At 42.2% G+C, this 27754-nt stretch overlaps 1 protein-coding gene across 1 annotated transcript in view; it reads right to left on the reverse strand.

The window, feature by feature from the left end:
- si:ch211-285f17.1 (sickle tail protein homolog) overlaps nucleotides 1-27754 on the reverse strand; it is a 642180-nt gene that overhangs the window by 95814 nt on the left and 518612 nt on the right. Inside the window, exons 5-6 of the mRNA XM_051928956.1 lie at nucleotides 23189-23387; nucleotides 13654-13747 (exon numbers count right to left, since the gene is read on the reverse strand). Of these exons, the coding sequence (XP_051784916.1) occupies nucleotides 13654-13747; nucleotides 23189-23387 (293 nt within the window). The remainder of the gene's footprint in view (nucleotides 1-13653; nucleotides 13748-23188; nucleotides 23388-27754) is intronic.

The following is a 27754-nucleotide window of genomic DNA, read 5'->3' on the forward strand; positions in this document are numbered from 1 at the left end:
GGCACTATATAATAAATAGATAGATAGATATGAAAGGCACTATATAATAAACAGATAGATAGATAGATAGATAGATAGATAGATAGATAGATAGATAGATAGATAGATAGATAGATAGATAGATAGATAGGAAAGGCACTATATAATAGATAGATAAATAGATAGATAGATAGATATATAGATAGATAGGAAAGGCACTATATAATAGATAGATAGACAGATAGATAGACAGACAGATAGATAGGAAAGGCACTATATAATAGGTAGATAGATAGATAGATAGATAGATAGATAGATAGATAGATAGATAGATAGGAAAGGCACTATATAATAGATAGATAGATAGATAGATAGATAGATAGATAGATAGATAGATAGATAGATAGATAGATAGGAAAGGCACTATATAATAGATAGATAGATAGATAGATAGATAGGAAAGGCACTATATAATAGATAGATAGATAGGAAAGGCACTATATAATAGATAGATAGACAGATAGATAGACAGACAGATAGATAGATAGACAGATAGATAGGAAAGGCACTATATAATAGGTAGATAGATAGATAGATAGATAGATAGATAGATAGATAGATAGATAGATAGATAGATAGATAGGAAAGGCACTATATAATAGATAGATAGATAGATAGATAGATAGATAGGAAAGGCACTATATAATAGATAGATAGATAGGATAGATAGATAGATAGATAGGAAAGGCACTATATGATAGATAGATAGCACTTAACTCAGGGTGTCATCTGGGGACACCTGGCCATTAGTCATGCCGATGTCACTATGTGGAGTATACAGAGTGACTGGCATTGTTGGCATCACTCAGATAGATGGTACTTATGTAGAAATGATCTGTGTGTGTGAGCAGACGAGTCCAGTAATGAGTGTTGTGAGTCTCACTCATCCTACAGTAACACACCAACTTATAGATTTTTGTGTTTTACTTAGACAAGGTCCATCTTGTAAAATTCATTTTAATCTCATCTCTGTATCCAAATACAGAAGCAATCTGTAGCGAGACCTTCAGCTGAATTCTGCGTGAGGTAAATGTATTTTGTAATCTAAAACAACCACTGGCAGTCCCGCACCTTGGCTGCCAGCCCCATCGCTCGAGACGGCCGGATGATTGCGCCCTCGCAGACCTGAAGATAACTCAACGGAAGAAGCAAAAGAAGCTGGCAGCGTTTCAGGAGGCCAAAAGAAAGCTAATTGTGATAGAGCATTTTTAGTGCCGTGTGAGTGTGTTAGCAAGAGAGATGGGGGGCCAAGAGCGTCCACCACGCTAACAGGTTTACCACCTCGCTCTCCCAGCCAGTGAATTATCTCGAGCACCACGCTGCAGACACTTTCCTCTGGGAAGAAGCAATTACAGCTGTAGGCACATTAGAGAAAGACTTATTTTCACCGAGTCATTATCTCCCTCTGAATACCCGGCCCTAAATCAAAGGCGTTATCGGAGCGGTGGCCGACAGAATACCATCTGACTGACTTCCCTAATCAGCGCTGGCAGTAGAACGATGATTCCCGCTTCCGCTGTAAATTGGGAGGCTGCTCCCAATGAGTGGGCTTTCTCAGGGGCCGCGCCGGAGCTGTCAGGCTAATTGGTGGAGTGAGTTTTATGGCAGCGCCCACGCACTACAAGGTCACCGCTGCCTTTACAAGAATGAGCTTCACGGCAAAATAAAGGCTTTTCAAAGCTGCTATATGGAATAAAACTTTAAAACATAGATATGAAAGGCGCTATATTACACAGATGATGGATAGATATGAAAGGCACTATATGACTGACAGACAGATATGAAAGGTGCTATATAAAATAGATGGATATGAAAGGCACCATATAATAAGACAGACAGACAGATAGATATGAAAGGCACTGTATAAGATAGATAGAGATATGAAAGGCACTATATGATAGACAGATATATAGCACCTTTCATATCCATCTATCTGTCTAAGATAGATAGATAAGAGATATGAGAGGCACTATATGACAGACAGATATGAAAGACGCTATATAAGATAGAGATATGAAAGGCACTATATGACAGACAGACAGACAGATATGAAAGGTGCTATATAAAATTGATATGAAAGGCACTATATAATAAGACAGACAGATAGATATGAAAGGTGCTATATAAGACTGATAGATATGAAAGGCACTATATAAGACAGAGATATGAAAGGCACTATATGATAGACAGATATATAGCACCTTTCATATCCATCTATCTGTCTAAGACAGATAGAGATATGAAAGGCACTATATGACAGACAGATATGAAAGGCGCTATATTACAGACAGATATGAAAGGCACTATATGACAGATAGATAATAATGATAATAGTAATAATACATTTTACTTATATAGCGCCTTTCCCATACCATACATTTGTTTTAGGCACCTTGGGAGGATTTAACAAAAGTGACAGCTTCTTCCAGTTTTTCCCACTGTGGCCCATCGTTCCCAAGCAGCTTGATTTTTATGTTTCAGTTCACCTCCATTTTTTGAAGGTGTTACCGACTGGATTCTTCTTAACAGACATCATACCGTACAGAAGTAATTAAAAATGCTCATCCGCTCTTACATGGAGATAAAAAACCTCCAAAGGGGAAGCACAGTCATTTTCCCGGGCTCTGGAAGTACAGCAACTCTATTCAGGCTAAAAGTTAAGATAAATAAGCAGTCCACTGAGTCGAGAGGCCAACGTTTCACTCCCAGAGCCTCGCAACACTTTTTGGAAAAAGAAAAAAACAAACCCAGAACACGGCAGCCAGAAGAACGTGACTCGGCATGAGATGCCCTGCCAAAGGACAAAGATCACGTAAAGGCTGTCAGCCAGCTGAAGCTCCCCAACAGGTGGCCCGCCAAGGACACATACCACCGAGTGATTTATTGATGACCTTGTACAATTCCCTGAAAATACATAAAACAAAAAAAAAAACAAAAAGCTGTCCCATAAACTCCACCGTTTACCAGGCCCGTCCTTTACGTCCAATTGACAATTTATTACACTTTGTTCCGTCTTCAAAGGAGGAAATGGGAAGCTCCTTCAATATTTCGGTTTCTCCCACTCTCTCATCGGCTCCACTCCTGCCTGCCCGAGCTCCTCCAGAGTTTCGGATTTCTGTGAACGGCTCAGATGTCAACCTTGGGTGCCTCACAGAGTGCAGCAGTGCAGATCCTCAACTTCCTCCTGCCCAAATTCTCTTTGGGATCAATCAGTAACCTCTAACAAGAACTTCCAGTGGCTATGGATCAGACCTGCAATTCAAACCTTTCATGTCTTTGCTGAACCCATCAAATGTTCACAAAGTAAGTGGACCCTTGGACTTTAGTAAATGGCAGCAGTCACCTCCAGCGAGAACTTCCAGTAGTCACGGATCACACCTGCACAAGGTTCTGGTGGAATTTTGGACCATTCTGCTTCAGCTCAGCCATATTCTTGGGATGCCTGGTGTGAACGGTTCACTTGAGGTAAACCCCACAGCATCTCCATTGGCTGGAGGTTTGGGTTCTGACTGGGCTGCTCCACAGTAAGTGAACAGTATGATTTAGTAACTGGTTGAACATCCACTGCCAGCAATAACCTCTAACAAGAACTTCCAGTGGCTACAGATCAGACCTGCAATTCAAGCCTTTCAGGTCTTTGCTGAACCCACCCATCAAACATTTACAAAGTAAGTGGACCCTTGGACTTTAGTAACTGGCAACAGTCACCTCCAACGAGAACTTCCAGTAGCTACACGTCAGACCTGCACAACGTTCTGGACCATTCTTCATTACAGAACTGCTTCAGCTCAGCAATATTCTTAGGATGTCTGGTGTGTTCAGCTCTGGCCTCTGACTGGTCCAAGTTTCCTTTTCTGAAGCCATTCTGCGGCAGATTTATCTCAATGTTTATGGCCACCCAACTTCTACTGAGCTTCACCTGGTGGACAGCCATCTTGACATAGACCAGTAGGACACATTGAAAAACTTGGGAGTTTGTTTGCTCTTTGACGATGGCAGGCGGCCCAGCACACCCTGACTTTACCATTGGGATGGTGCTTTCAAGCTGGTTTGTGGTGCTCTTTTTATGCCACACTTCTGCATATTTTTGAACAACTCAAATTTAGTTTCATCTGCCTATGGGACATTTTCCCATTGTGTTTGTCATCTGCGAGCCACTAAACCCCCCGGGTATTTTGTCAAAGTCAGTTAAATAAAGAAACAGCATCTACATTCTTCATGGGTCAAGGTGATGAAATTAGGGGAATGGGGTGGGGGTGGGGGGGGGGGGGGGTGTCCAGGTTTCATGGCAGCCTATCTTGTCCGTATAGTCTTAAGAGTGTAACTATGGAAAATGTGGTCTGGAGCGATCAAAGGGTTTAGGATAGCATAGGGAGCATACAGACAGACATTCTATTTTATATGTAGAGATTAAGTATGTATGCATTGTATACTTGAGATTTTAAAACAAATTTTCTGTTTTATGTTTTATAAATCCCATGCGAAATGGCATATAACAGAGACATATGCATTACATTTGTGATACATCATCTGTTGGAATGGCAAACATTTGTAGTAATGCATTTTGTTACTACAAACTAACTGTGCCACCCGTATAAGACCAGTTGAAATGTAAATGTAAATAATCACCGTAGACGCAATGCACATATCTCTGTTACATGCCATTTGTTATGGGATTCGTGAAAGTGGTATTAATGTTTGTAATGTGCCATCTGTTGGAATGAAAAATGCAATGCATTTTATTTCTAAAAATGCTTCTGCTGTGCCATCTTTTGGAATGACATAGACATAGCCACCAGACAGACACACATACATTATCTTTAGCTTTAAAATCTAAGTAATCAGCATAGTCCTCAGTGTTAACTGCATCAAGAAGAGTTCATCCCACTGGTACAAGAAGTGGCAGTGCTGCTCGGGCTTGCACCCAGTTTGGACACCCACAGGGTGGCCTGGAACTTGTGGTTTGGAAGGGCAGCCTTGTTGGGGTCCTAGTGTGCCACCAGAGGGTGCTGCTGGGAGAAGACCTTCCTACTGTGTACAGCTTTCGTGTGACCCAGAATTGCTTCTGTTGTGCAATTCCGTGGCACCAGAGGTTCTCTCGGGCCCAAAACAAAATGTGGCATCTCACCTTACTCTGGGAGGAGTACAAGGAGACAGAAAGGAATGCATATAATATATTGTTCTGAGCCTGTTGTTATATAATAAATGACCTTTACTGTGACCGGGAACTGTGTCAAAGGGAGTTGTGGCTGGTGTTTGGGCCTCTGAGATGCCACCTAGTGGTCACTAAATATATATATATATGGTTGAAATAGTTTACTGTCAAATAATGCAAAAAGTACGCGACACGTGTTTCGCCCTAATTCTGGGCTCATCAGGCGTACACACTCTACTGCACTCCCGAACCACATGCCGTGGCGCAACGTTAGGGGCATCGCCTCTGGCGCTGACGTCTGAGGTTCAATTCCCGAGAGGGAGTGCAGTAGAGTGTGTACGCCTGATGAGCCCAGAATTAGGGCAAAACACGTGTCACGTACTCTTTGCATTATTTGACAGTAAACTGTTTCAACCATATATATATATATGTATATATATATATTATATTGTGCATTTCACATTATCTATCTATCTATCTATCTATCTATCATATAGTGTCTGTCATATATATCTGTCTATACCTATTATGTAGTCTTGACATGACATTCAATAGCAAGGCGCTATATAAAAACCAAAATCCTTCCCACACCGGGTTGCTCAGATGTTAAGACAGACGTCAGACTGTTGACAGCCTTAATTGTGGGCTTTCAGAAAGCAAGCCAACATGGAAGCAACCCTTTCGTCCAGCAAGATTTCAAGAAAGGGCTCAATGTACGTGGGAAAGAGAGAATCATTTGAGTGTCAAAGTTCTAAAAGCTGGAGGTAAGAAATAATCATGTAGACATAATTAACGTGAACAGAACTGCTTGATATTGAACGCCTACAAGCCATTTCAGTCATCACCTGCTGAGACAAACTTAGCCGACTTGTGACACTTTTGTTCTATTTTTCATATTTGTTCTACTTACACAGTAAAAAAAAAAAAAAAAAAAAGTAATTGATATTTCAGGCAATTATACTTTTCAGAGTTAACCCGTAATGGTGTACGGCGAGGCAGGCCTACCTAGCAAGATTCAGACTGTAAACGGTCTCTGCCTGCAGTCCATACAGCATCTCTAAATCTTCAGACACTTCCATGTTCCACACTTTCGGACATCGGGGCCACATTGTTACTGTAAACAGAAACTCACAGATTCCAAAGCAGCAATGGACCACACTGTTATGATATTTCGAGAAAATGAAACGGTCTTCGGATAACCGTTTACTTTATACAGAACAATAGAACAACTGTGATGAGAAGACGCCGCTCATTAACCCAAGTGCGCCCATCCAAAATAACATCAGGTCAAAATGTGAAGGTCCCTAAAGTCCTGTTCTCCACCATACTGTTTGGTTCTTTACTACATGTGTCGATGGTCCTTTGCATGAAGAAAACATCTGTAACATCTGTGTACAGTTTCCCCTTAGCAAATTTCCATCCGTGTCTCTATGATGTTATTGAACCCCCCCTGTAGAAACAGAAATGTATCCAACATGGGCTAGTCGGCATAAAACTTAAAAGAGCATTACTGTATGTCTACTGGCCTTCAGATGACCAGAGCAGAGTCAAACACGTGTGCATGGGAGGCATCTTCAAGGGCTCCTTTGATAGTAATTACCCACCTAATCAGGGGTTGGCACCGTGTTCTAATGCCTTCTCTCTTCCTCCAAGATGGGTGTGACTGCAGCTTGCAATGCCTATGACGCAGATCGGGAAATGCCACACACTAACCTAATCTTAACCATAGTGTAACTGGGCATGCAATGGCCGTTACGTGATGTTGGGGAGTTACGTGACGGACCTCATAGGTACTCCAGGCTGCACTGACACTCGTTTTCTTCCTCCCTCTGCAGAACGGAAGGCTGACAGCTGTTCCACTACTGATGTCACTTCACCGTTTGTCCTCGTGGACCCGCCCCTTCCTACTGAGTGACAATATATGAGGAGGTACCCAAAAATAACGGGAATCTATACCTGGCACACAATCTCGACATAGTTGTGAATGGGTGCGATGGGATCATAAAGAACAGCGAGTTGGAGTTTTGTCTTCTCTTAAGAGGAAAACAGCTGCTAAAACTGTAGTGAGGCTTGAAACTTTTAAAGAGGAATGCTTCAAATCATCCCATAGATTTTCGATGATATTCAAGTCAGGGGACTGTGACGGCCATTCCAGAACATTGTACTTCTCCCTCTGCATGAATGCCTTTGTAGATTTCCAACTGTGTTTTGGGTCATTGTCTTGTTGGAATATCCAACCCCTGCGTAACTTCAACTTTGTGACTGATGCTTGAACATTATCCGGAAGAATTTGGGTCGAATTCATCTGACCCTCGACTTTAACAAGGGCCCCAGTCCCTGAACTAGCCACACAGCCCCACAGCATGATGGGACCTCCACCAAATTTGACAGCAGGTAGCAGGAGTTTTTCTTGGAATGCAGTGTACTTCTTCCACCATGCAAAGTGCTTTTTGTTCTGACCAAATAACTCAATTTGTGTCTCATCAGTCCAAAGCACTTTGTTCCAAATTGAATCTGGCTTGTCTAAATGAGCATTGGCATACAACAAGCGACTCTGTTTGTGGCGTGAGTGCAGAAAGGGCTTCTTTCTCATCACCCTGCCATGCAAATGTTCTTTGTGCAAATTGCGCTGAATTGTAGAACGATGTACAGATACACCATCTGCAGCGAAATGTTCTTGCAGGTCTTTGGAGGTGATCTGTGGGTTGTCTGTCACCATTCTCACAATCCTGCTCATATGTCGCTCCTGTATTTTTCTTGGCCTGTCAGACCTGCTGGGTTTAACAGCAACTGTGCCTGTGGCCTTCCATTTCCTGATTCCATTCCTTACAGTTGACTGACAGTTTAAACCTCTGAGAGGGCTTTTTGTAGCCTTCCCCTAAACCAGGAGACTCAACAATCTTTGTTTTCAGATCTTTGGAGAGTTGCTTTGAGGATCCCATGCTGTCCCTCTTCAGAGGAGAGTCAAAGGGAAGGAAGCACAACTTGCAATTGACCACCTTAAATACCTTTATATCTCATGATTGGACACACCGGTCTATGAAGTTCAAGGCTTAACGAGCTCATCACACCAAGTAATCAGCATTGAGCAGTGACAGGCATTCAAATCAGCACAATGACAAGGGGACCCACATTTGTGCACAGCCAGTTTTTCACATTTGATTTAATTTCATACAACTAAATACTGCATCACTAAAAATCTTTGTTCGGAAAACACCGCAGTACTCAGATGTTCCTAGGAAATGAAAAGACAGACCACTGTTATCTTTTTTGTTGAAAGTAAATTATTATGCAGGCTGAGAGGGGCTACCAAACTTTTTCATATGACTGTATATAGGGGTCACCGAGGTGGTGCCCCAACTCCTTCCTTTTTATAACATATTTGTATAATTTGTCACACACGTGTGTCTGTGGATCACCCTCTGGGTCAAAAGGGGACGCTTGTGCTAACCTTCTGTAGAACGGAGAAGACGCCCAGTGAGGTCAACTGACTCCGCCCCTTCCGGTCCCAGACTTTAACTCTTTGAGGGCTGAATTCTTTTTGCAGGCAACTCACTTTTCTGAAAAGCATGCAAAGCCAAGGTTTGACATGTAAATCAACGTAAAACGTCTATTGCTGTGGCTGCCTGGTTAGCATCTCTGGTTGCTGTGTAGGGGAATGTGTGGTGGGCTGGCTGCCTGACCTGTCTTTTCGCGTGGCAGTGCGACGCAATCTGGTTTATAACTCTAGTCATCGTAAGTGGTGGTTCTCCCAGGCAAACACTTCCATAGGCGCATCAGCTACACAAGCGTGTCCAGCACCACGACTAGCTGAAGCCGGTACCTCACTTTTGTTTTATATCTCCATCTCCAGATCACTTGCATCAAAATCGGAGTTTGACAAGTCAAGAGTCCTATTCGGCGATAATACACAAAAATGTCTTTCACTGAGTATTTTGCTTTGTGCATTCGCTTTGGTCTCTCGCCAGACATCGATGCCATTTTAGAGCTGGTTTGCTCTTTGCTACTCACGCACGTGCAGGTCATTGAGGTCAAACCAACAAAGCTAACTTTCCTTCTAGTGAAGACAGTTGAACTAAAACATAATGGCGAGTTTACCGATTACCGTCCTCTACCCCTGAATTTCAACAAAAGTCGACATCTGTCCTGAAAAGAGTCAAAGCAGGCAGCTGCCGGAAAGGAGGTGTTCGGGTTGGAAAAGACGGCCCCACCGGATGGACCTCCATCCACCCTGACCAGAAGCAGTCATTCATGTAGCCTGATGACTTTCTTAATTTGATTTTCTCGATCACTGTGCTGGCGTACACGGCAGCTTCTTTTTGTTGCCATCTTTGGACCCAATGTTAGGCCATGTGGACATTTTCACTCTTGTTCAAATCCAGACCAGAGGGGGTCACCCTGTGGCACAGTACCGACCCATACGGTGGCATGTCATTTAAGTAGAAGTTTCCAAAAGCTGACCCCCACTGCACCGACCCCCCAAACAAACCCTGCACAGTCTAAATCTCTCCGGTATTTGGAAGGGGCAGAAGGGGGATCCTACCCTGTTGGGCCCTGGAGTAAGGCCCTTAATCTAAAGATTACTTCCAGAGAGCTGTAGAAAGGCTAACCCCTGTGCTCTGGACGCCCCTGAAGGTCAAGCGAAATGACAATCTCCCCTCTGAGATTAAGAAAGTATGTCCAATCCAACCCAATCATTCTACTCCTAAATTGCATTTAATTCAACACCAAAAAGAAGCAAGTTGGAAGCAATCCACGTATCTGCTCACCTCACTCACTGCGCCTAAACAGACGCAGGCCTCTGCCAAGCTGGTGCTTTACATTTCAAGTAGTTGGTCCTCTTAGTGAATGGCAACGTTTTAAAAACAAAATCTTTCATAACGAAGTTTGAAAGTAACAGCAAATCCTCACAGTTCTGGGCACAAGTCCATGCAGGCATTCTCGCTAATCGTTTTGTACCCAGGAGTCCAGCTTCGATCAGTCACACTTCATCACATCATGGAGAGGCAAAAGACTGCGGGCAATAAGCCTCTCAGCAAAAGCCGGTCAAAATGGGGGCTAACTTGGCAAATGAGCCCTCCCAAGTTACGACACGGTGGCAGGCATCAATCAGGGAGTCTGCACTGGAGCCCCTCAGGCCAGTTGGGATGCACACACACACAGACGTTAATCTAGAACTTCTGTACTCCACCTACAGTCCTGTGGAAAAACAGGTACACCCCATGGGATGGTTTTTAATCTTTTTGTACCATTTGGCCCACACTACTGGGGGATAATCGCACTTCTGCATCAGTGGAGAGGATCTCGTCTGAAACCACAGAGCCTTATGGGAGAGTGGCAAGGAGACGGATCAAGATGTCATCTTCATTGAGAATGGTGATATAAAGTAACAAATATCCCACCCCATTCATATTTTGGAGTCAATTTAAATTAACATAAAGGCAAATTTTGCATGTGTGGAAAAAATCTTGTTACAGAATGCTGTGTGCGTGTAGTTGCAGCATCCTGTGAGAGCAGAATAAATGGCTTATGATTTAAACTTCCTCCTGCCTGTTTTCTACCACACAAACATCCCACCACATTCACATTTCACAGTCTATTTAAATAAACATAAAAGCAAATTTTGCATATGTGAAAACAGTTAAGTGTACCCTTCTATTAATCACTACAGTAGACCCCTGATTGTCTGCAGTTCTGGATTATCCAAGGCGAATCTGTAAAGCGTAATCCACAACTTCCTGTATAATTCGTTTAAAGCTTTGCCGTGAATACCGAGCCGAGCGCACGCCGTTTGGAGTGAACGGTCGAGGGGCTGGCGACTGTGGGAATGAGGAACGTTGGTGTAAAGAAACGAGGAGCCGTGAAAGAACAAAAAAACACTGAAGGACATTTCTGAAGAAAGTTTGCAACACGTAATACAAAATGATTTTATCATTTTAGTGTTTTAACTTCAATGTCAGACACACCATCTATATTAAAATGTAACTACAGCAGTACACATGGTGGTGGGGGGAACGTTACTTTTAAAATTAACCTCAGTGTGGGATGTGGGGAACGTTTTAAAAGTATCTCAGTTACATTACTCATCACTTAACAAAAAAAACAGCTCCCCAAACGCGGCACGGACACCCACCGGGCACAAGTCTCTGCAACACACACACACACACACACACACACACACACACACACACACACACAGTTTATATTCTGATGAGGGAAACGTTTCGCAAGATTCCCACCTGCACAGCACAAATGAACAATAAACAGCAGAATATAATACTTTCCTTTCTTTTTCTTACTTTCTCTTTCCTTCCTTCCATTTATAATGCATATGCAGACCACAAGCGTTTCTTTCTTTCTTTCTCTTTTTCTTTCTTTCTTTCTCTTTCTTTCTTTCTTTCTTTCTTTCTTTTTCTTTCTTTCTTTCCTTCCTTCAATTTATAATGCATATGCAGACCACAAGCGTTTCTTTCTTTTTCTTTCCTTCTTTCCATTTATAATGCACATGCAGACCAGAAGCATTTCTTTTTCTTTCTCTTTTTTCTTTCTTTCCTTCTTTCCATTTATAATGCATATGCAGACCACAAGCGTTTTTCTTTTTTCTCTCTTTTTCTTTCTTTCTTTCCTTCCTTCCACTTATAATGCATATGCAGATCACAAGCGTTTCTTTGTCTCTCTTTTTTCTTTCTTTCCTTCCTTCCATTTATAATGCATATGCAGACCCCTTCATCACAAACATTTCTTTCTCTTTTTCTTTCCTTCCTTCCATTTATAATGCATATGCAGACCACAAGCATTTCTTTCTTTCTTTTTCTCTCTCTCTTTCCTTCTTTCCATTTATAATACATATGCAGACCACAAGCGTCTTTCTTTCTTTTTCTCTCTTTCCTTCTTTCCATTTATAATGCATATGCAGACCCCTTCATCACAAGCATTTCTTTCTTTCTTTTTCTTTCCTTCCTTCCATTTATAATGCCTATGCATACCACAAGCGTTTCTTTCTTTCTCTTTCTCTTTTTCCCTTCCATTTATAATGCATATGCATACCACAAGCGTTTCTTTCTCTTTCTCTTTTCCTTCCATTTATAATGCATATGTATATCACAAGCGTTTCTTTCTTTCTATCTCTTTCCTTCCTTCCATTTATAATGCATATGCAGACCACAAGCATTTCTTTTTCTCTCTCTTTCCTTCTTTCCATTTATAATGCATATGCAGACCACAAGCGTCTTTCTTTCTTTTTCTCTTTCCTTCTTTCTTTCTTTCTTTCCTTCCCTTCCATTTATAATGCATATGCAGACCACAAACATGTATTTCTTTCTTTTTTCTTTCCTTTCTTCCTTCCATTTATAATACATATGCAGACCACAAACGTTTTTCTTTCTTTTTCCTTCCTTCCATTTATAATGCATATGCAGACCACTCTCTTTTTCTTTCTTTCTTTCTTTCTTTCTTTCTTTCTTTCTTTCTTTCTTTCTTTCTTTCTTTCTTTCTTTCTTTCTTTCTTTCTTTCTCCACTGCTCCTCCAGCAAGCTTTGTCCCTCTTCCTCCCGACTCTGTCTCCCTGAATGAAGGCAGGCAGACCCTCTTATGCTGCCCCTTCTCCAGGTGGCACATCAGCGAGGCCTGGAAGCACTCCGGGCTCTATAGCTCCCCCTGATGGCCCCAACAGAACCCACCAGGGCTGTGTCTGCCAAACTCCACCTCATATGGAGCCCTGTAGGAATCCTGAGGCACTGCCTTGCAACCCGGGGGGCACTGCCATCTAGCGCTCCAAGGCAGGCAGTGCGCTGTGCACATCTCCTACCCCGTCTCCTTCTTTTATGACTGTCTTCCGGCCGACCGTCCCAGGTGTCTAATAATAGAATGTGAAAGTGTCCAAGGTGTTGAATACTTTTTATATTTATTAAAATAAACTGAACTGAGTTTTGTTTACAAGGGGGTTCACCTTAGTCTTCCGTGTCTTTCAGCATACAGCACCATTTGTTGCCCTTTAGGCCATTTTCTCATTCAGTGGTACGATAGAAAGCAAAGAGTGGCCATCTGAATATCTCCACACATGACTACAGCAGGCACCCCAGTACCAGACGGACTAACATAATGGAGGTCCGGCGCTCACATTATAAGCTGAGAGCACCGGCATCATGTCACTCCACACGGACCTTCCCAGTGGCTCAAGAGTCCCGTTCACCTTGTCATTCATTTCATCTCACAAAACTTGGCCAAACTCTTACACTTTCAGTTAATTTTGTAAGGATGCCACACACCCCCGCCCCCCCTTCAGAAGGACCTCTTAATGTCCCCATGGGAATCGCTAAAGTTTATCTAATCACAACAAATAAAATTCAGAGAGCCAACTCTGTTCAGGCAACATCTGAAAGAACAGAACAAGAATCGAGCCATCATGATGCCCAAGTGAAATATGAATTCACGTGAATGAATGTACCAAGCGTACTCACCCTCAGGTCTCCATCGCCAGGCCTGTGATTGTAACTGAAAGCTTGAGCAGGATCCTTGTGGTAAACCTTCAGACACGACTGATCGGTGATACTCCTGAAAACCAGAAAAAAAAAAAAAAAAACAAAGCTGGGGTCAGTAGGGGCGGCCCACCCGCTCACAGGTAGCTTACGTCATGGGGTCTGGGAGATCCAGAGGCTGTGCCAACACAACGGCCTGCCAACGTCAGCTCCTGCAATCAAGTCTGTGGAGTGGACACACCCACCTAACAGGGGCGGGCGGGCCGGCAGATGGGTGGGCTCTCCCATAGGCAATCAAAAAAGGGGGCGTGTCCAAAACAAATGACACCTGAACAGTGAGTGAGCTTTCAAAACACAGCTGGGCAGCCACCCAAATGACAAAAGACCAGCGCGTGGTGCCAGGCAGGTGGAAATGAGCAGGGGGGCAGGAAAGTAAAGGAATACACACACACACACAAAAAAAACTGGTCTGGTGCAGGGAGAGCACTCCATTCAGCAATTCAGATTGAGTTCAATAAACTTTATTGATCCCATATTTATTTATTGATAAGAAACACCTCAGGCCAGTGGTCCCCAAACTCAGTTCTGCGGACCCCCTGTAGCTGCAAGTTTTTGTTCCAACCAGATTCACAATCGATGATAATAATCGATAACAACTGATCTCATTTGATTACCTTGTGTTTTTTACTCTTCTCTTATTCTACATTCAGAAAGACACATCAGTAAGGTTTTTCCATTTATAAGACATTTAGAAATATTTCTATTTTTTTCTAAAGCTATAAATGCTTAACTCTCTTTTGTTGTTCTCCTGTTATTTTCTGCTATTTAACCCTAATAGTGACAATTAACAACCAGCATAACAGACACCCGGGCGGCACGGTGGCGCAGTGGGTATCGCTGCTGCCTCGTAGTTAGGAGACCTGGGTTCGCTTCCTGAGTCCTCCCTGCGTGGAGTTTGCATGTTCTCCCCGTGTCTCCAGTGTCCTCCCACAGTCCAAAGACATGCAGGTTAGGTGCATTGCCAATCCTAAACTGTCCCTAGTGTGTGCTTGGTGTGCGTGTGTGTGCTCTGTGGTGGGCTGCTGCCCTGCCCGGGGTTTGTTTCCTGCCTTGTGCCCTGTGTTGGCTGGGATTGGCTCCAGCAGACCCCTGTGACCCTGTAGTTAGGATATAGCGGGTTGGATAATGGATGGATGGATGGATAACAGAGAGATAATTTTTTATATTTATATAGTTAGCTACCCTAGTGTGTGCTTGGTGTGTGCACACTGCAGTGGGCTGGCGCCCTGCCCGGAGTTTGTTTTATGCCTTGCGCCCGGTGTTGGCTGGGATTGGCTCCAGCAGACCCCCGTGACCCTGTAGTTAGGATATAGCGGGTTGGATAATGGATGGATGGATAGATAGATAACAGAAACCCAGGATGATGAAAGCAGGAACGACTTCAAGTGTCAGAGTCGCTAGTAAATAATCAATGAAATTACCAAAACACATGGGAAAGCAGAATGGAAATTACATTGAAAATACTATTAATGACTTAAAAAAGTACATATGCCCCATATAACTGCTTATTACATTTTAATAAAAATCTACCAAACTTAGTTTGTAATTTCTACATTGACTCCAAAACACAGAAACTGGGAAATAACGACTCACTTAATTAGGCTAAGAGTCCAAGTTGGTGGGAACAAAAACCTGCAGCCACAGGGGGTCCCCTAGGATCCCCCTCAGGAAGCACTGCTTTAGGGCATAGTTTTATGGGTTTTAACTTTTATAGGAATTTTAGTTTAGGGATGGTTACAAATAATTGAAATTTAGTTTGATTTACAGACTAGTGTACCAGTGCTTGCCTTTGTGGCTCATATCCATCCATTATCCAACCTGCTATATCCTAAAATGGGGTCACGGGGGTCTGCTGGAGCCAATCCCAGCCAACACAGGGCACAAGGCAGGAAACAAACCCCGGGTAGGGCGCACACACACAAACACCAAGCACACATTAGGGACAATTTAGGATTGGCAATGCACCTAACCTGCATGTCTTTGGATTGTGGGAGGAAACCGGAAACACGAGGAGAACATGCAAACTCCACGCATGGAGGACCCGGGAAGCGAACCCAAGTCTCCTAACTGTGAGACAGCAGCACTACCCACTGCGCCACTCCCGTGGCTCATATCGCCAAACCCTAATTTACATGGGATTCTAGAACATGAAGCTGAAAACGCTCGCTTTTGTCTAACGTTCCGGCTCCACACAGTGTGGAAAAACCTGGGAATGAGAGACGGAGTGGAGCAGAAGGAACAAATACAGTGCCCTCCATAATGTCTCCTTTATTTGCCTCTCTGTTCCACACTTTAAAATTACAAATCAACCACTCAGACGTTGTGACTGAAGTGCACACTGCAGACTTTCATTTGAGGGGATCTGCTTACATTTCTGGCCAAAGCATGTAGAAATGACAACACTTTTTCTATATGTTTCCCCCCATTTCAGGGCGCCATATTGTTAAGGACAATTGGCCTCACGGGTGTTTGTGACTTCCTGGTTTGCTTCTACCCGTTGCAGTCTGTAGTCGCCATTGTTCAACATGAGGACAAGAAAGTCAAAGAAGCCATCATGAGGCTGAAACTCAAGAATCAAACCATCAGAGACAACAGTAAGACCTTAGGAGGACTGAAATCAACTGTCTGGAATATCATGAAGAAGAAAGAACACACTGGTGGATTCAGTAATCACAAAGGGCCAAAGAAGACCTCCACTGCTGATGACAGACAAATCCTTACCATGGTCAAGAAAAAGCCCCCAAACGCCTGTCTGACAGACCAGAAACCGATGTGGACGTGTCAGAGACGACTATCAGCAGAAGACTTCATGAACAGGAACACAGAGGAGGCCAACTGCAAGATGAAGACCACAAAAACAGGATGGCCAGATTACAGTTTGTGAAAAAGGACTTCAAGGACCCTGCAGAATTCTGGGAAAAGGTCTTGTGGGCAAATGAGACAAAGATGAACCTCATCAGAGTGATGGCGAGAGCAAAGTGTGGAGAGCCAAAGCAGACCACCTCATCTGTTATACATGGCGGTGCTGGGGATGTTCTGGCTTAGGCATGGATGGCTGTTACAGGTCCTGTCACTCTTCTCTTCATTGGTGAGGTGACTGCTGATGGCACAATAAATTCTGAGGGATGTAGAAACACCTGATCTGCTCAAGTTCCAGTAAAGGTCTCCAAACTCACTGGATGACACTTCATCCAACAACAAGGTAATGAGCCAAACACACTGCTGAGGCAACACAGGAGCTTGTCAAAGCAAAAACATGGAAAATTCTAGAATGTCAAATTCAGTCACCTGATTTCAATCCATATGCTGAAGAAAAAACTTAAGGGGACAAGCCCCCCAAAACAATCAGGAGCTGAAAATGGCTGCATGGCAGAGCAGCACCAGAGAAGACCCTCAGCGCCTGCTGATGTCTATGAATGGCAGACTTCAAGCAGTCATTCCAGATGAAGGAGATGTGACAAAGTCCTAAATATGATAACGGCTCTAATAGACCTGCCATTGCTGTGTGCCAAACATTATGGTGCCCTGAATTGGGGGGGGTTTGAGGACGTAGAAAAAGTGTTGTCATTTCAACCTGCTGTGACCAAAATGTACGCAAATTCCATTAAATGACAGCCTGCAATGTGCACCTTAATCACAATGTCTGAATTGTTGGATTTGTGATTTTAAGCTGTGGAGCAGAAGAGCATAAATCAAGGACAAAATGTGTCTTTGTTCCAAACATGACGGAGGGCACTGTAGGTGGTAGGAGTGGAGGCAGTGAATTGGGCACTTAAAACAACAGGAAATATTGAAACAATGCGAACGGTAACTAGAAAAGGCAATAAAATGCAAACACGCTGTGTGAAAGTCAAAGGGCTGTTTGTCTGAGGTGCTGGCAACATCACTTCAAGAGAGGCCCACCGAATTAACAAGCTAATGAAAAGGGCAAGCTCAATTATGGGAAGCACTCTGGAACCCTTGGTGGTAGCAGAGGAGGACATAATGAAGAGAGAACTGAGTGCCATTAGAAACGACGCTGCACATCCTCTCTGTGACACACACACACACACACACACACACACACACACACACACACACACACACACACACACACAAGGAGGACGCTCAGCCATTGAATGATTCAGGAGAAGTGGGTCAGGAAATGCGACGGGGGGCTCCTTTATACCAACAGCAATACACTTGTATAGCGCCTCACTGGGACTGGGACTGCCAAGGCAGAGGTTCTTTTCTATCTATGTATCAATCTATAATATAGTGCCTTTTATAACGGTCTATCATATAAAATCTTTCATATCTATCTATCCATCTATTATATAGTGCCTTTCATAACTGTCTATCATACAGTGCCTTTCATATCTATCTATCTTTTATATAGTACCTTTCATAACTGACTATTATATAGTGTCTTTCATATTTATCTATCATATAGTGCCTTTCATATCTATCTTATATAGTGCCTTTCATATCTGTCTATCATACAGTGTCTTTCATATCTATCTATCATATAGTGCCTTTCATATCTATTAATCTATAATATAGTGCCTTTCATAACTGTCTATTATATAGTGCCTTTTATATCTATTAATCTATAATAAAGTGTCTTTCATATCCATCTATTATACAGTGCCTTTCATATCTATCTATTATATAGTGCCTTTCATAACTGTCTGTCTATCATACAGTATCTTTCATATCTATCATAAAGTGCCTTTCATATCTATTAATCTATAATATAGTGCCTTTCATAACTGTCTGTCTCTCTATTATATAGTGCCTTTCACATCTATCTATGTATCTATCTATCTATTACATAGCGCCTTTCACATCTCCAGGGCCCCCCAGGGTTGTGTTCTTTCACCACTTTTGCACATCCTCCACATTAAATGGTCGTCTCAATAAATCTGAAAACGGGTTCATCCTAAACTTTGCTGAAGACTCAGTTTTCGAGGCCACTGAGGCCCCTTTTTCCGGCAGTCTGTCATCCACCTTTTCCAGCTGACAACCAGCCTGAGTTAGGAGGCAGAGGTGTCTCAAAAGCTTGCATATTGTAATTTGTTCAGTTAGCCAATAAAAGGTGTCATTGTGCTTGACCTGTCACTGCATCCATCATGGCTAACACGGTACAACACACTACTACTACAGTCATCTCAACATAGTATACATTACATGCTTACTGATATCTTATATTTATTTGTACAAAAGTGTATATTTGATAGCTGTGTGCTTTGATGTGCTTTTGACGTTAACATTGTGGTCAACCCTTAAAGCCTGATGAAAAACCAAATTTTCCTTTTGGATCAGTAAAATTGAATTGAACAGACATTAATAAATAAATAGATACTGTATGAAAGGCACTAAATAAATGTTAAGGCACTGCATTTAGACAGACTGACAGTTAGATAAACAGATAAAGTAACAAGGCTACATAGACAGACAGGCAGATCTTCTTCTATAATACGCTACCGTGGCTGTCCGTTTGCCGGTCCATAATTTTAAATCACCTCTAGCTTGCAAACTGTTTGAACTATTGACCAGAAATTTGGTACACATATACTACGTGACATCTACTGTTCGCTTTCGGGGTGATGATTGACCTCCAAGGTTATTTAATATTTTTATTTTATTTTATTGTAGAATCAACTCTCGGCAGTAGGCAGCAGGGGTGCATGTATACGGGTGCTGTTCTTATCCCTACCACCTTCACCGTCACTTCCTCTACGTCTTCATATCTTAGATCATTCTTGAGGCAGATTGAAGACTTAAGTGCCAGCTTAAGTGAAATATTTAAAGAAAACGCACTAAGTAATTGCAACACAAACACTAACTTAATCAGTTTTAACGTGAAAAGATGTCGACGAAAGAAGAGAAGCAGCGGGCCACTAGGGTGGAGTAAAGAAGAGCAGCTCAGGAAACAGCAAGCGCATCAACCTCAGAGCAAATGAATGATAAACGTACAGAGAAAGAAAGAGGAGGAAAACCAGAAATACTCAAGTCAAGTGGATTCACTGCATGTTACCGTGTAGTGCGCCGTTACTGGTAGATAAACACATATAAAAAAATTAAGTAGACATACAGAGCTGGTCAGATAGACAGACAGATTGAGCTACACAGAGAGAGAGAGATAATCAGACAGTTAAATACAGAGACAGACAGAAAAACAGACAGACAGACAGATATGAAAGGCACTATAGTTACATAAATGGAAAGACAGATGGATAGATAGATGGATCTACACTAACAGACAAACAGAGAAATATTAATTAGACAAATAATTAGATAGACCGACAGACAGTCAGACAGATAGATAGATATGAAAGGAACTATATAATATAGATCAATATGAGAGGCACTATATAATAGACAGATATATAGACAGATTAGATATGAAACACACTATATAACAGATCAATATGAGAGGCACTATATGATAGACAGACAGACAGACAATAATTAGACAAATAATTAGATAAACAGTCTACCTATAGATAGACAGACAGACATATGAAAGGCACTATATAACAGATCATTATGAGAGGCACTATATAATAGATAGATAGATAGATAGATAGATAGATAGATAGATAGATAGATAGATAGATAGATAGATAGATAGATAAGCACACAGACAGAGCTAGACAGTTACATAAACAGATAGATGGATAGATAGATGGATCTAGATAGACAGACAGAGAAATAATAATTAAACAAATAATTAGATAGACAGACAGACAGTCAGACAGACAGATAGATATGAAAGGCACTATATAACAGATCAATATGAGAGGCACTATATGATAGACAGACAGACAAACAATAATTAGACAAATAATTAGATAAACAGTCTATCTGTAGATAGACAGACAGACAGACATATGAAAGGCACTATAATAGATAGATAGATAGATAGATAGATAGATAGATAGATAGATAGATAGATAGATAGATAGATAGATAGATAGACAAGCACACAGACAGAGCTAGACAGTTACATAAACAGACAGATAGATAGATAGAGCAAGACAGATAAATAGACATAATAATTAGACAAATAATTAGATAAAGTCTACCTATAGATAGACAGACAGACAGACAGACATATGAAAGGCACTATATAACAGATCATTATGAGAGGCACTATATAATAGATAGATAGAGATAGATAGATAGATATGAAAGGCACTATATAACAGAAAGATATGAAAATCTATATGATAGATAGATAGATAGATAGATAGATAGATAGATAGATAGATAGATAGATAGATAGATAGATAGATAGATAGATAGATAGATAAAGCACACAGACAGAGCTAGACAGTTACATAAACAGATAGATAGATGGATAGATAGATGGATCTAGATAGACAGACAGGCAAACAGAGAAATAATAATTAAACAAATAATTAGATAGACAGACAGACAGTCAGACAGATAGATAGAAATGAAAGGCACTATATAACAAATCAATATGAGAGGCACTATATGATAGACAGACAGACAAACAATAATTAGACAAATAATTGGATAAACAGTCTATCTATAGATAGACAGACAGACAAACATATGAAAGGCACTATATAATAGATAGATAGATAGATAGTTAAGCACACAGACAGAGCTAGACAGTTACATAAACAGACAGATAGACATAATAATTAGACAATTAGATAAAGTCTCTCTACAGATAGACAGACATACAGAACTAGACAGCTAAGCAGACAGACAGACAGACAGAGAGATGAGCGCTTCACAGCTTTTCCAGGGTGTCACCCAGCTGGCTGCGAGATGTTGCCCCCCAGGTCCTGCTGCCTGCCCCTCCAGACAGTGCCAGCTGGTGCCCAGAGCACCGGTGGTCTTTCTCGTTAGCTTGTGAAGTCTGTGGTGGTATAAACGTGCAGCGAGAAGCACACAAAAGAAGATGAAATGCCAAAATGACAAAGCAGTAAACTGAAGAGCCAAGAGGGCAGGCCACACAGTCATGGAGGCTGAGCAAGTGGAGGACAGAATGGAAGCAGAGTGAGTGAGCAACAGTAGGCAGAGGATAGGAGCTAACAAATCAAGTGCCGAGGTGTTAACGTCATCTTCTTAGCAGAACAGCCAGAGTGTGTGTGTGTGTGTGAGGTGTCAGCAGCCCTAATGATTTGAAGACAGGTCTGGCTCTGCCCCTTCATCGGCACTTGATGTCAACTGACACTTTCCATCGACTGGCTTGTGGGGACGGGCACCACAGCGCTACTGTCAAAGAAATGTTAGGTTGTGCGCCAAGAGAAGCCGTAATGAAGTCGCTGTACAAATAACAATAAAATCTGCACCAGACTGCTAAACTGAGGGCAAAAAAAAAAGGCAAGGCAAGCACATGGGTGGCGGGGAGGACATTTGTACTCACTGAGCGTGTGCCGCTATGTCGGAAAACTGATGAGATTTGAGAAATGAGTGGGTAAACAATAGACGAGTAACCAGTAACGGGTCAAATCTGGGGGGGGTCAAAAACACGAACATCAAAGCCAAAACGGGCGAAAAAAACGGGTCAGATGAAAACCTCAGAACCGGGAAACGTTTGTCCTGCGAGTTGTAAATGGGTTTGAATTGTGATTGTTCTAGAACAAACTCTGGGGACTCGGTCCCTAATGAGCGTGTGAAAACCAAAATGGCAGACGAAACCGGTCCAAAAAAAAAAAAAAAAATGACTAACCATCAAAATGAAAGACAGTCGGCACAAATGAACGGCAGGATCAGACACTGAGACTCAAACACCCTGCCAAATGAGTGAGGATCGAGGCAAAAAGAGTGTATAAAGAAAACAATAAATCCCACCATCCCCTGCTAAATGAGCGGGCGGCTGTGACGTAATCTCGGATTTCGTTTTCATGGTCTCCCACACTGTCTGAGAGGGTCCTCCGCCGGTGGTCCCTTTTCCTTCCTAAACCCCAAAGATTTGCAGCTCAGGTTAATTCTAAACTGGGCCTTGTCTACAACAGACTGACCCCTCAATCCAGGGTGGGATTCTGCCAAGTTACCAATGGCCGCCTGTCGAAGACAGAACTACAGGCGGGTTCAAAAAATAATCAGAGGGGTACCTGGATTCCTAAATGGAGGGAGGTACCCAGACTCCCCATCATGCTGACTGGGATTTTGATAAACATTATTTATTACCAGCAGCGGACATTTTAGAGCACTGGAATGGTCAGGGGGGAAACTTACAAACCCCCCTCCACTGCAGATCAAGCAGGCTAAATGGAAGTTCTCAAGTGCCATGATGTTCTCTGGCCTCCTTCGCTGGCATTGACACTGCCCACCTACCTCCCACCTCAAGACAGCGGCCGATGCCATACAAGAAGAGCAAACCTCAGCAAAGTGGAGAGGATGGCGCAGCCAATCACCCGCTTTAGGGGGGGTAGGAGTACAGAGACCACTGGCGGCCAAGTGACAAACAAAAAGGACAGGGTCTACTTGCCTTACGTCAGACAGCTCGTAGTACATGTTGCGCAGGTCGTCCTTGATGTAGACGGCCACGTTGGGAGACTCCATCATCTTCATGGTGAGCTGCTGTGGGAAGGCACTTACAAAGAGGGCGCGCACCGTGTCAGCACTCGTGATCTCATTTGGCATTCTGATTTGTTTCGTTTCATCTGCATACTGAAGGTAGAGCACACCTGCAAGACAGGAAGACCGGGAAATGGCCGTGAGAGACAGCGACACGTCCCACCCGCCGCCAGCTTTAGCTTTCTGCTGATTTCAAAGCAAATACTGAACACACACGGGGGTGTGTCTTAATAAGAATTCCAACTTTTAGCAATGCTGGTGAAAACATGAAAACCCAAAATGTCAGTTAGCATGCAAAATAATTAGAAATATTTTAATATGGCAGTGCATTAACCTCCAGCACACACAAATTCCTACTATTGGAGCTGGTCAGATTTCTACAGCTACGTGAAGGATGGACTGCTGAGCCTAATCAGTCCGGCTTCAAGGAGGGCCACTCCACCGAGACCACCTCTACTTGCTGCTGTTGAGATGCTGTAGCTGGCCAGAGATGCCAACATGTCACCAGTCCTTGTCCTGCTAGAACTGTCCTCTGCCACTTAGCCACCTAAACATTCTCAGCACCATCTCTGACCCTGAAATTCACTGGGATGGTCCTCAGGTGCTTCCAGTCCTACCTACTGGGCAGAACCCACCTTGTGTCCTGGTGAAAAGAGAAGCCAAGGGAGCACCAGGCAAATAACGGGTTGTGGGCCAGGGATTACTGCTGGGCAGTGCCTTCTATTAGCTATCTATCTATCTTTATATCTATCTATCATATAGAGCCCTTCTCATCTATCTATTATACACTGCCTTTCGTATGTATCTATCTATCTATCTATCATATAGTGCCTTTCATATCTATCTATCATAGTGTCATTCATATCTATCTACCTACCTATTTATTATATAGTACCTTTCATATCTACAGTATCATACAGTGCCATTCATATCTATCTACCTACCTATCTATTATATAGCACCACTCATATCTATCTATCTATCTATTATATAGTGCCTTTCACATCTATCTATCTATCTATCTATCTATCTATCTATCTATCTATCTATCTATCTATCTATCTATCTATCTATCTATTGTATAGTGCCCTTCATATCTATTATATAGTGCCTTTCACATATCAATCAATTATATAGAGCCACTCATATCTATCTATCTATTATATAGTGCCTTTCACATATCTATCGATCTATCAACACAAAATAACTACACATTTGGTTACACTGTACCTCTCCTCTCTGCCTCTTTCATATATAGCGCCTTGCCTATTTAGCTAGCTATCTAGCTGTTGTATACTTTCTGCATACATTGTTGTGTTGCACATTTCATTTGAAACTGATACATTTGCCATTTTTTCCCATCATTGATGAAGAAATTCAGGGAAACAAATCTTTAAAAACAAGTCAACTAAAATGAATGGAAAAGAAGTGAATTAGCAACTAAACTGCTCACCAACTACGAAACGGGTGAGAATGAAAACCTGCAGCCACTGTGCCAACCAACTGGAGTTGGGGACCCCTGGTTTAAACCATCAACATAAAATCTCAATAAATACACAGAAATGACACCAAATGGGGGGGAAAGGGGTTAGGGTTACGCGGGCTAAAGAGAAGACTTGACATCTGCCTGCCCTCAGAGTGCGTCCATTTGGTGACATGAAATAACGGAGGCTCTTCATGGGTGTCGGTTCGAATCCCATAGAATGCGTCTCCACTCAGACCCTTAATCTGCAACTGCGTCGACCCGGAGAGGAGAGGTTGGGAGCAGGTGCTGATAGCGCATTGCTGCACCAAGATTGGCACCCGAGTGCAGTGGGCGACACCTCAGCACCACAATGGCACAGTGGCTGGAGTGCCAATCCTGCCACCCAACCCTGAATTTTCCCTGCTGGAGGGCTGCTCAGGGGCTAAACAGAGCAGAGGCACTTCTGGCATTTATGGGATTCGAACCAGCAGCCTTTCGATTGCCAGCATAGATCCCTAGCCTCAGAGCTACCACTTCGCCACCTGGGTGTAACGATAATCAGTGTCCAGCCCTGCAAGCTGGTCCTCCAAATTAAAGGGAAACTCTGAGAGTTGGTGACAGGACTGGCACACCAGTCACCATCATAAACCTCACAAACCGGTGCCAATGTGGTGCAGAGGTGTCCCAATCCAGGTGGGTTTGTCGTGTGGTGGGTGTGGTCAGCGCCTGCTCCCACCCTCCTCTCTTTGGTTGTTGCAGTAAGACACGTACCGACGTGCAGGCCACAGAAATGATTCAGACACATCAGTCGGCCGCGGCTGGCATCTTTAAATAAACTCCGCTCTACGGCTCTGTCCCGTTGATCAGCCGTTCTCTTTAATTTTGCACAAATGATTTCAGGCTGGTGGAAACCCACAAATGTTATTCCCTTCCTGACACCAACTTTCAATTGCAAAACCTCCAAACTCCGACTCTTAACTCCCTGCATGCCTGTCTGTCACAATGAAGAGCACAGTGGAGAATAAGGAGCACAAAAACGTCATGGCGTGAATTCACCCCAAACACGGCTCATCTTCTTCTCAAGCTCTCACTCTCACCATGATGGGAGAAAACGTTCAAACATCCCACACGGCAAGTTTCACTCGGACCTCAAGACAAAAGTGGGATGGCTGTGCACACGGAGGACAAAACTGTCACGACGCTCTGTGGGGACAACGGCGGCGGTGGATGACACTGTGCACATTCGCCACCGGCGGCATCTAAAACACAGCGGCTTGGCTCTTGTTGTTGTGTGTGGACAGAAATGAAAACGAGCGACTCGGCAGCCACCGCGGAGTCAGAAACACCTGGGGACGGCTCACTCGGGGGAAAACGGTGCAGCGCAACACTTCAGATTGGAACGACGCAAACTTGAGGGTGAGTTACTTTATACTTACAATCAAACAGAGCAAACCACAAACTCAGACAAGAGACCCCACAGCATGGAGTGGGCTTGGTTTAGGGCAGACGATTAACTCTCATCACACTCATCATGAGGAGCAGAACGCAATCACAGCCAGAAAGAAGGGAATTACATGGGCATTACCAGAAAGAAAGAAAGAACTCGAGATAAATGGGTCTGTATGAGCAGTAGAACTGGAAAGAAAGAAAGAAAGAAAGAAAGAAAGAAAGAAAGAAAGAAAGAAAGAAAGAAAGAAAGAAAGAAGGAAAGAAAGAAAGAGACTCGTGATGAATGGGTCTGTATAAGTAGTAGAAATGGAAAGAAAGAAAAGAAAAAGAAAAAGAAAGAAAAAGACTCATGATGAATGGGTCTGTATAAGCAGTAGAAATGGAAAGAAAGAAAGAAAAGAAAAAGAAAGAAAGAAAGAAAAGAAAAAGAAAGAAAGAAAAAGAAAGAAAAAGACTCATGATGAATGGGTCTGTATAAGCAGTAGAAATGGAAAGAAAGAAAAGAAAAAGAAAGAAAGAAAGAAAGAAAGAAAAGAAAAAGACTTGTGATGAATGGGTCTGTATAAGCAGTAGAAATGGAAAGAAAGAAAAGAAAAAGAAAGAAAGAAAGAAAGAAAAGAAAAAGAAAGAAAGAAAGAAAAGAAAGAAAAAGACTCGTGATGAATGGGTCTGTATAAGCAGTAGAAATGGAAAGAAAGAAAAGAAAAAGAAAGAAAAGAAAAAGACTTGTGATGAATGGGTCTGTATAAGCAGTAGAAATAGAAAGAAAGAAAAGAAAAAGAAAGAAAGAAAGAAAGAAAGAAAGAAAGAAAGAAAGAAAGAAAGAAAGAAAGAAAGAAAGAAAGAGAAAGAAAAAGACTCGTGATGAATTGGTCTGTATAAGCAGTAGAAATGGAAAGAAAGAAAAGAAAAAGAAAGAAAGAAAGAAAAGAAAAAGACTTGTGATGAATGGGTCTGTATAAGCAGTTGAAATGGAAAGAAAGAAAAGAAAAAGAAAGAAAAGAAAAAGACTTGTGATGAATGGGTCTGTATAAGCAGTAGAAATAGAAAGAAAGAAAAGAAAAGAAAAAGAAAGAAAGAAAGAAAGAAAGAAAGAAAGAGAAAGAAAAAGACTCGTGATGAATGGGTCTGTATAAGCAGTAGAAATGGAAAGAAAGAAAAGAAAAAGAAAGAAAAGAAAAAGACTTGTGATGAATGGGTCTGTATAAGCAGTAGAAATAGAAAGAAAGAAAAGAAAAGAAAAAGAAAGAAAGAAAGAAAGAAAGAAAGAAAGAAAGAAAGAAAGAAAGAAAGAAAGAGAAAGAAAAAGACTCGTGATGAATTGGTCTGTATAAGCAGTAGAAATGGAAAGAAAGAAAAGAAAAAGAAAGAAAGAAAGAAAAGAAAAAGACTTGTGATGAATGGGTCTGTATAAGCAGTTGAAATGGAAAGAAAGAAAAGAAAAAGAAAGAAAAGAAAAAGACTTGTGATGAATGGGTCTGTATAAGCAGTTGAAATGGAAAGAAAGAAAAGAAAAAGAAAGAAAAGAAAAAGACTTGTGATGAATGGGTCTGTATAAGCAGT

The sequence above is a fragment of the Erpetoichthys calabaricus genome, chromosome 6 (assembly GCF_900747795.2).
Source record: "Erpetoichthys calabaricus chromosome 6, fErpCal1.3, whole genome shotgun sequence".
Lineage (NCBI taxonomy): Eukaryota > Metazoa > Chordata > Cladistia > Polypteriformes > Polypteridae > Erpetoichthys > Erpetoichthys calabaricus.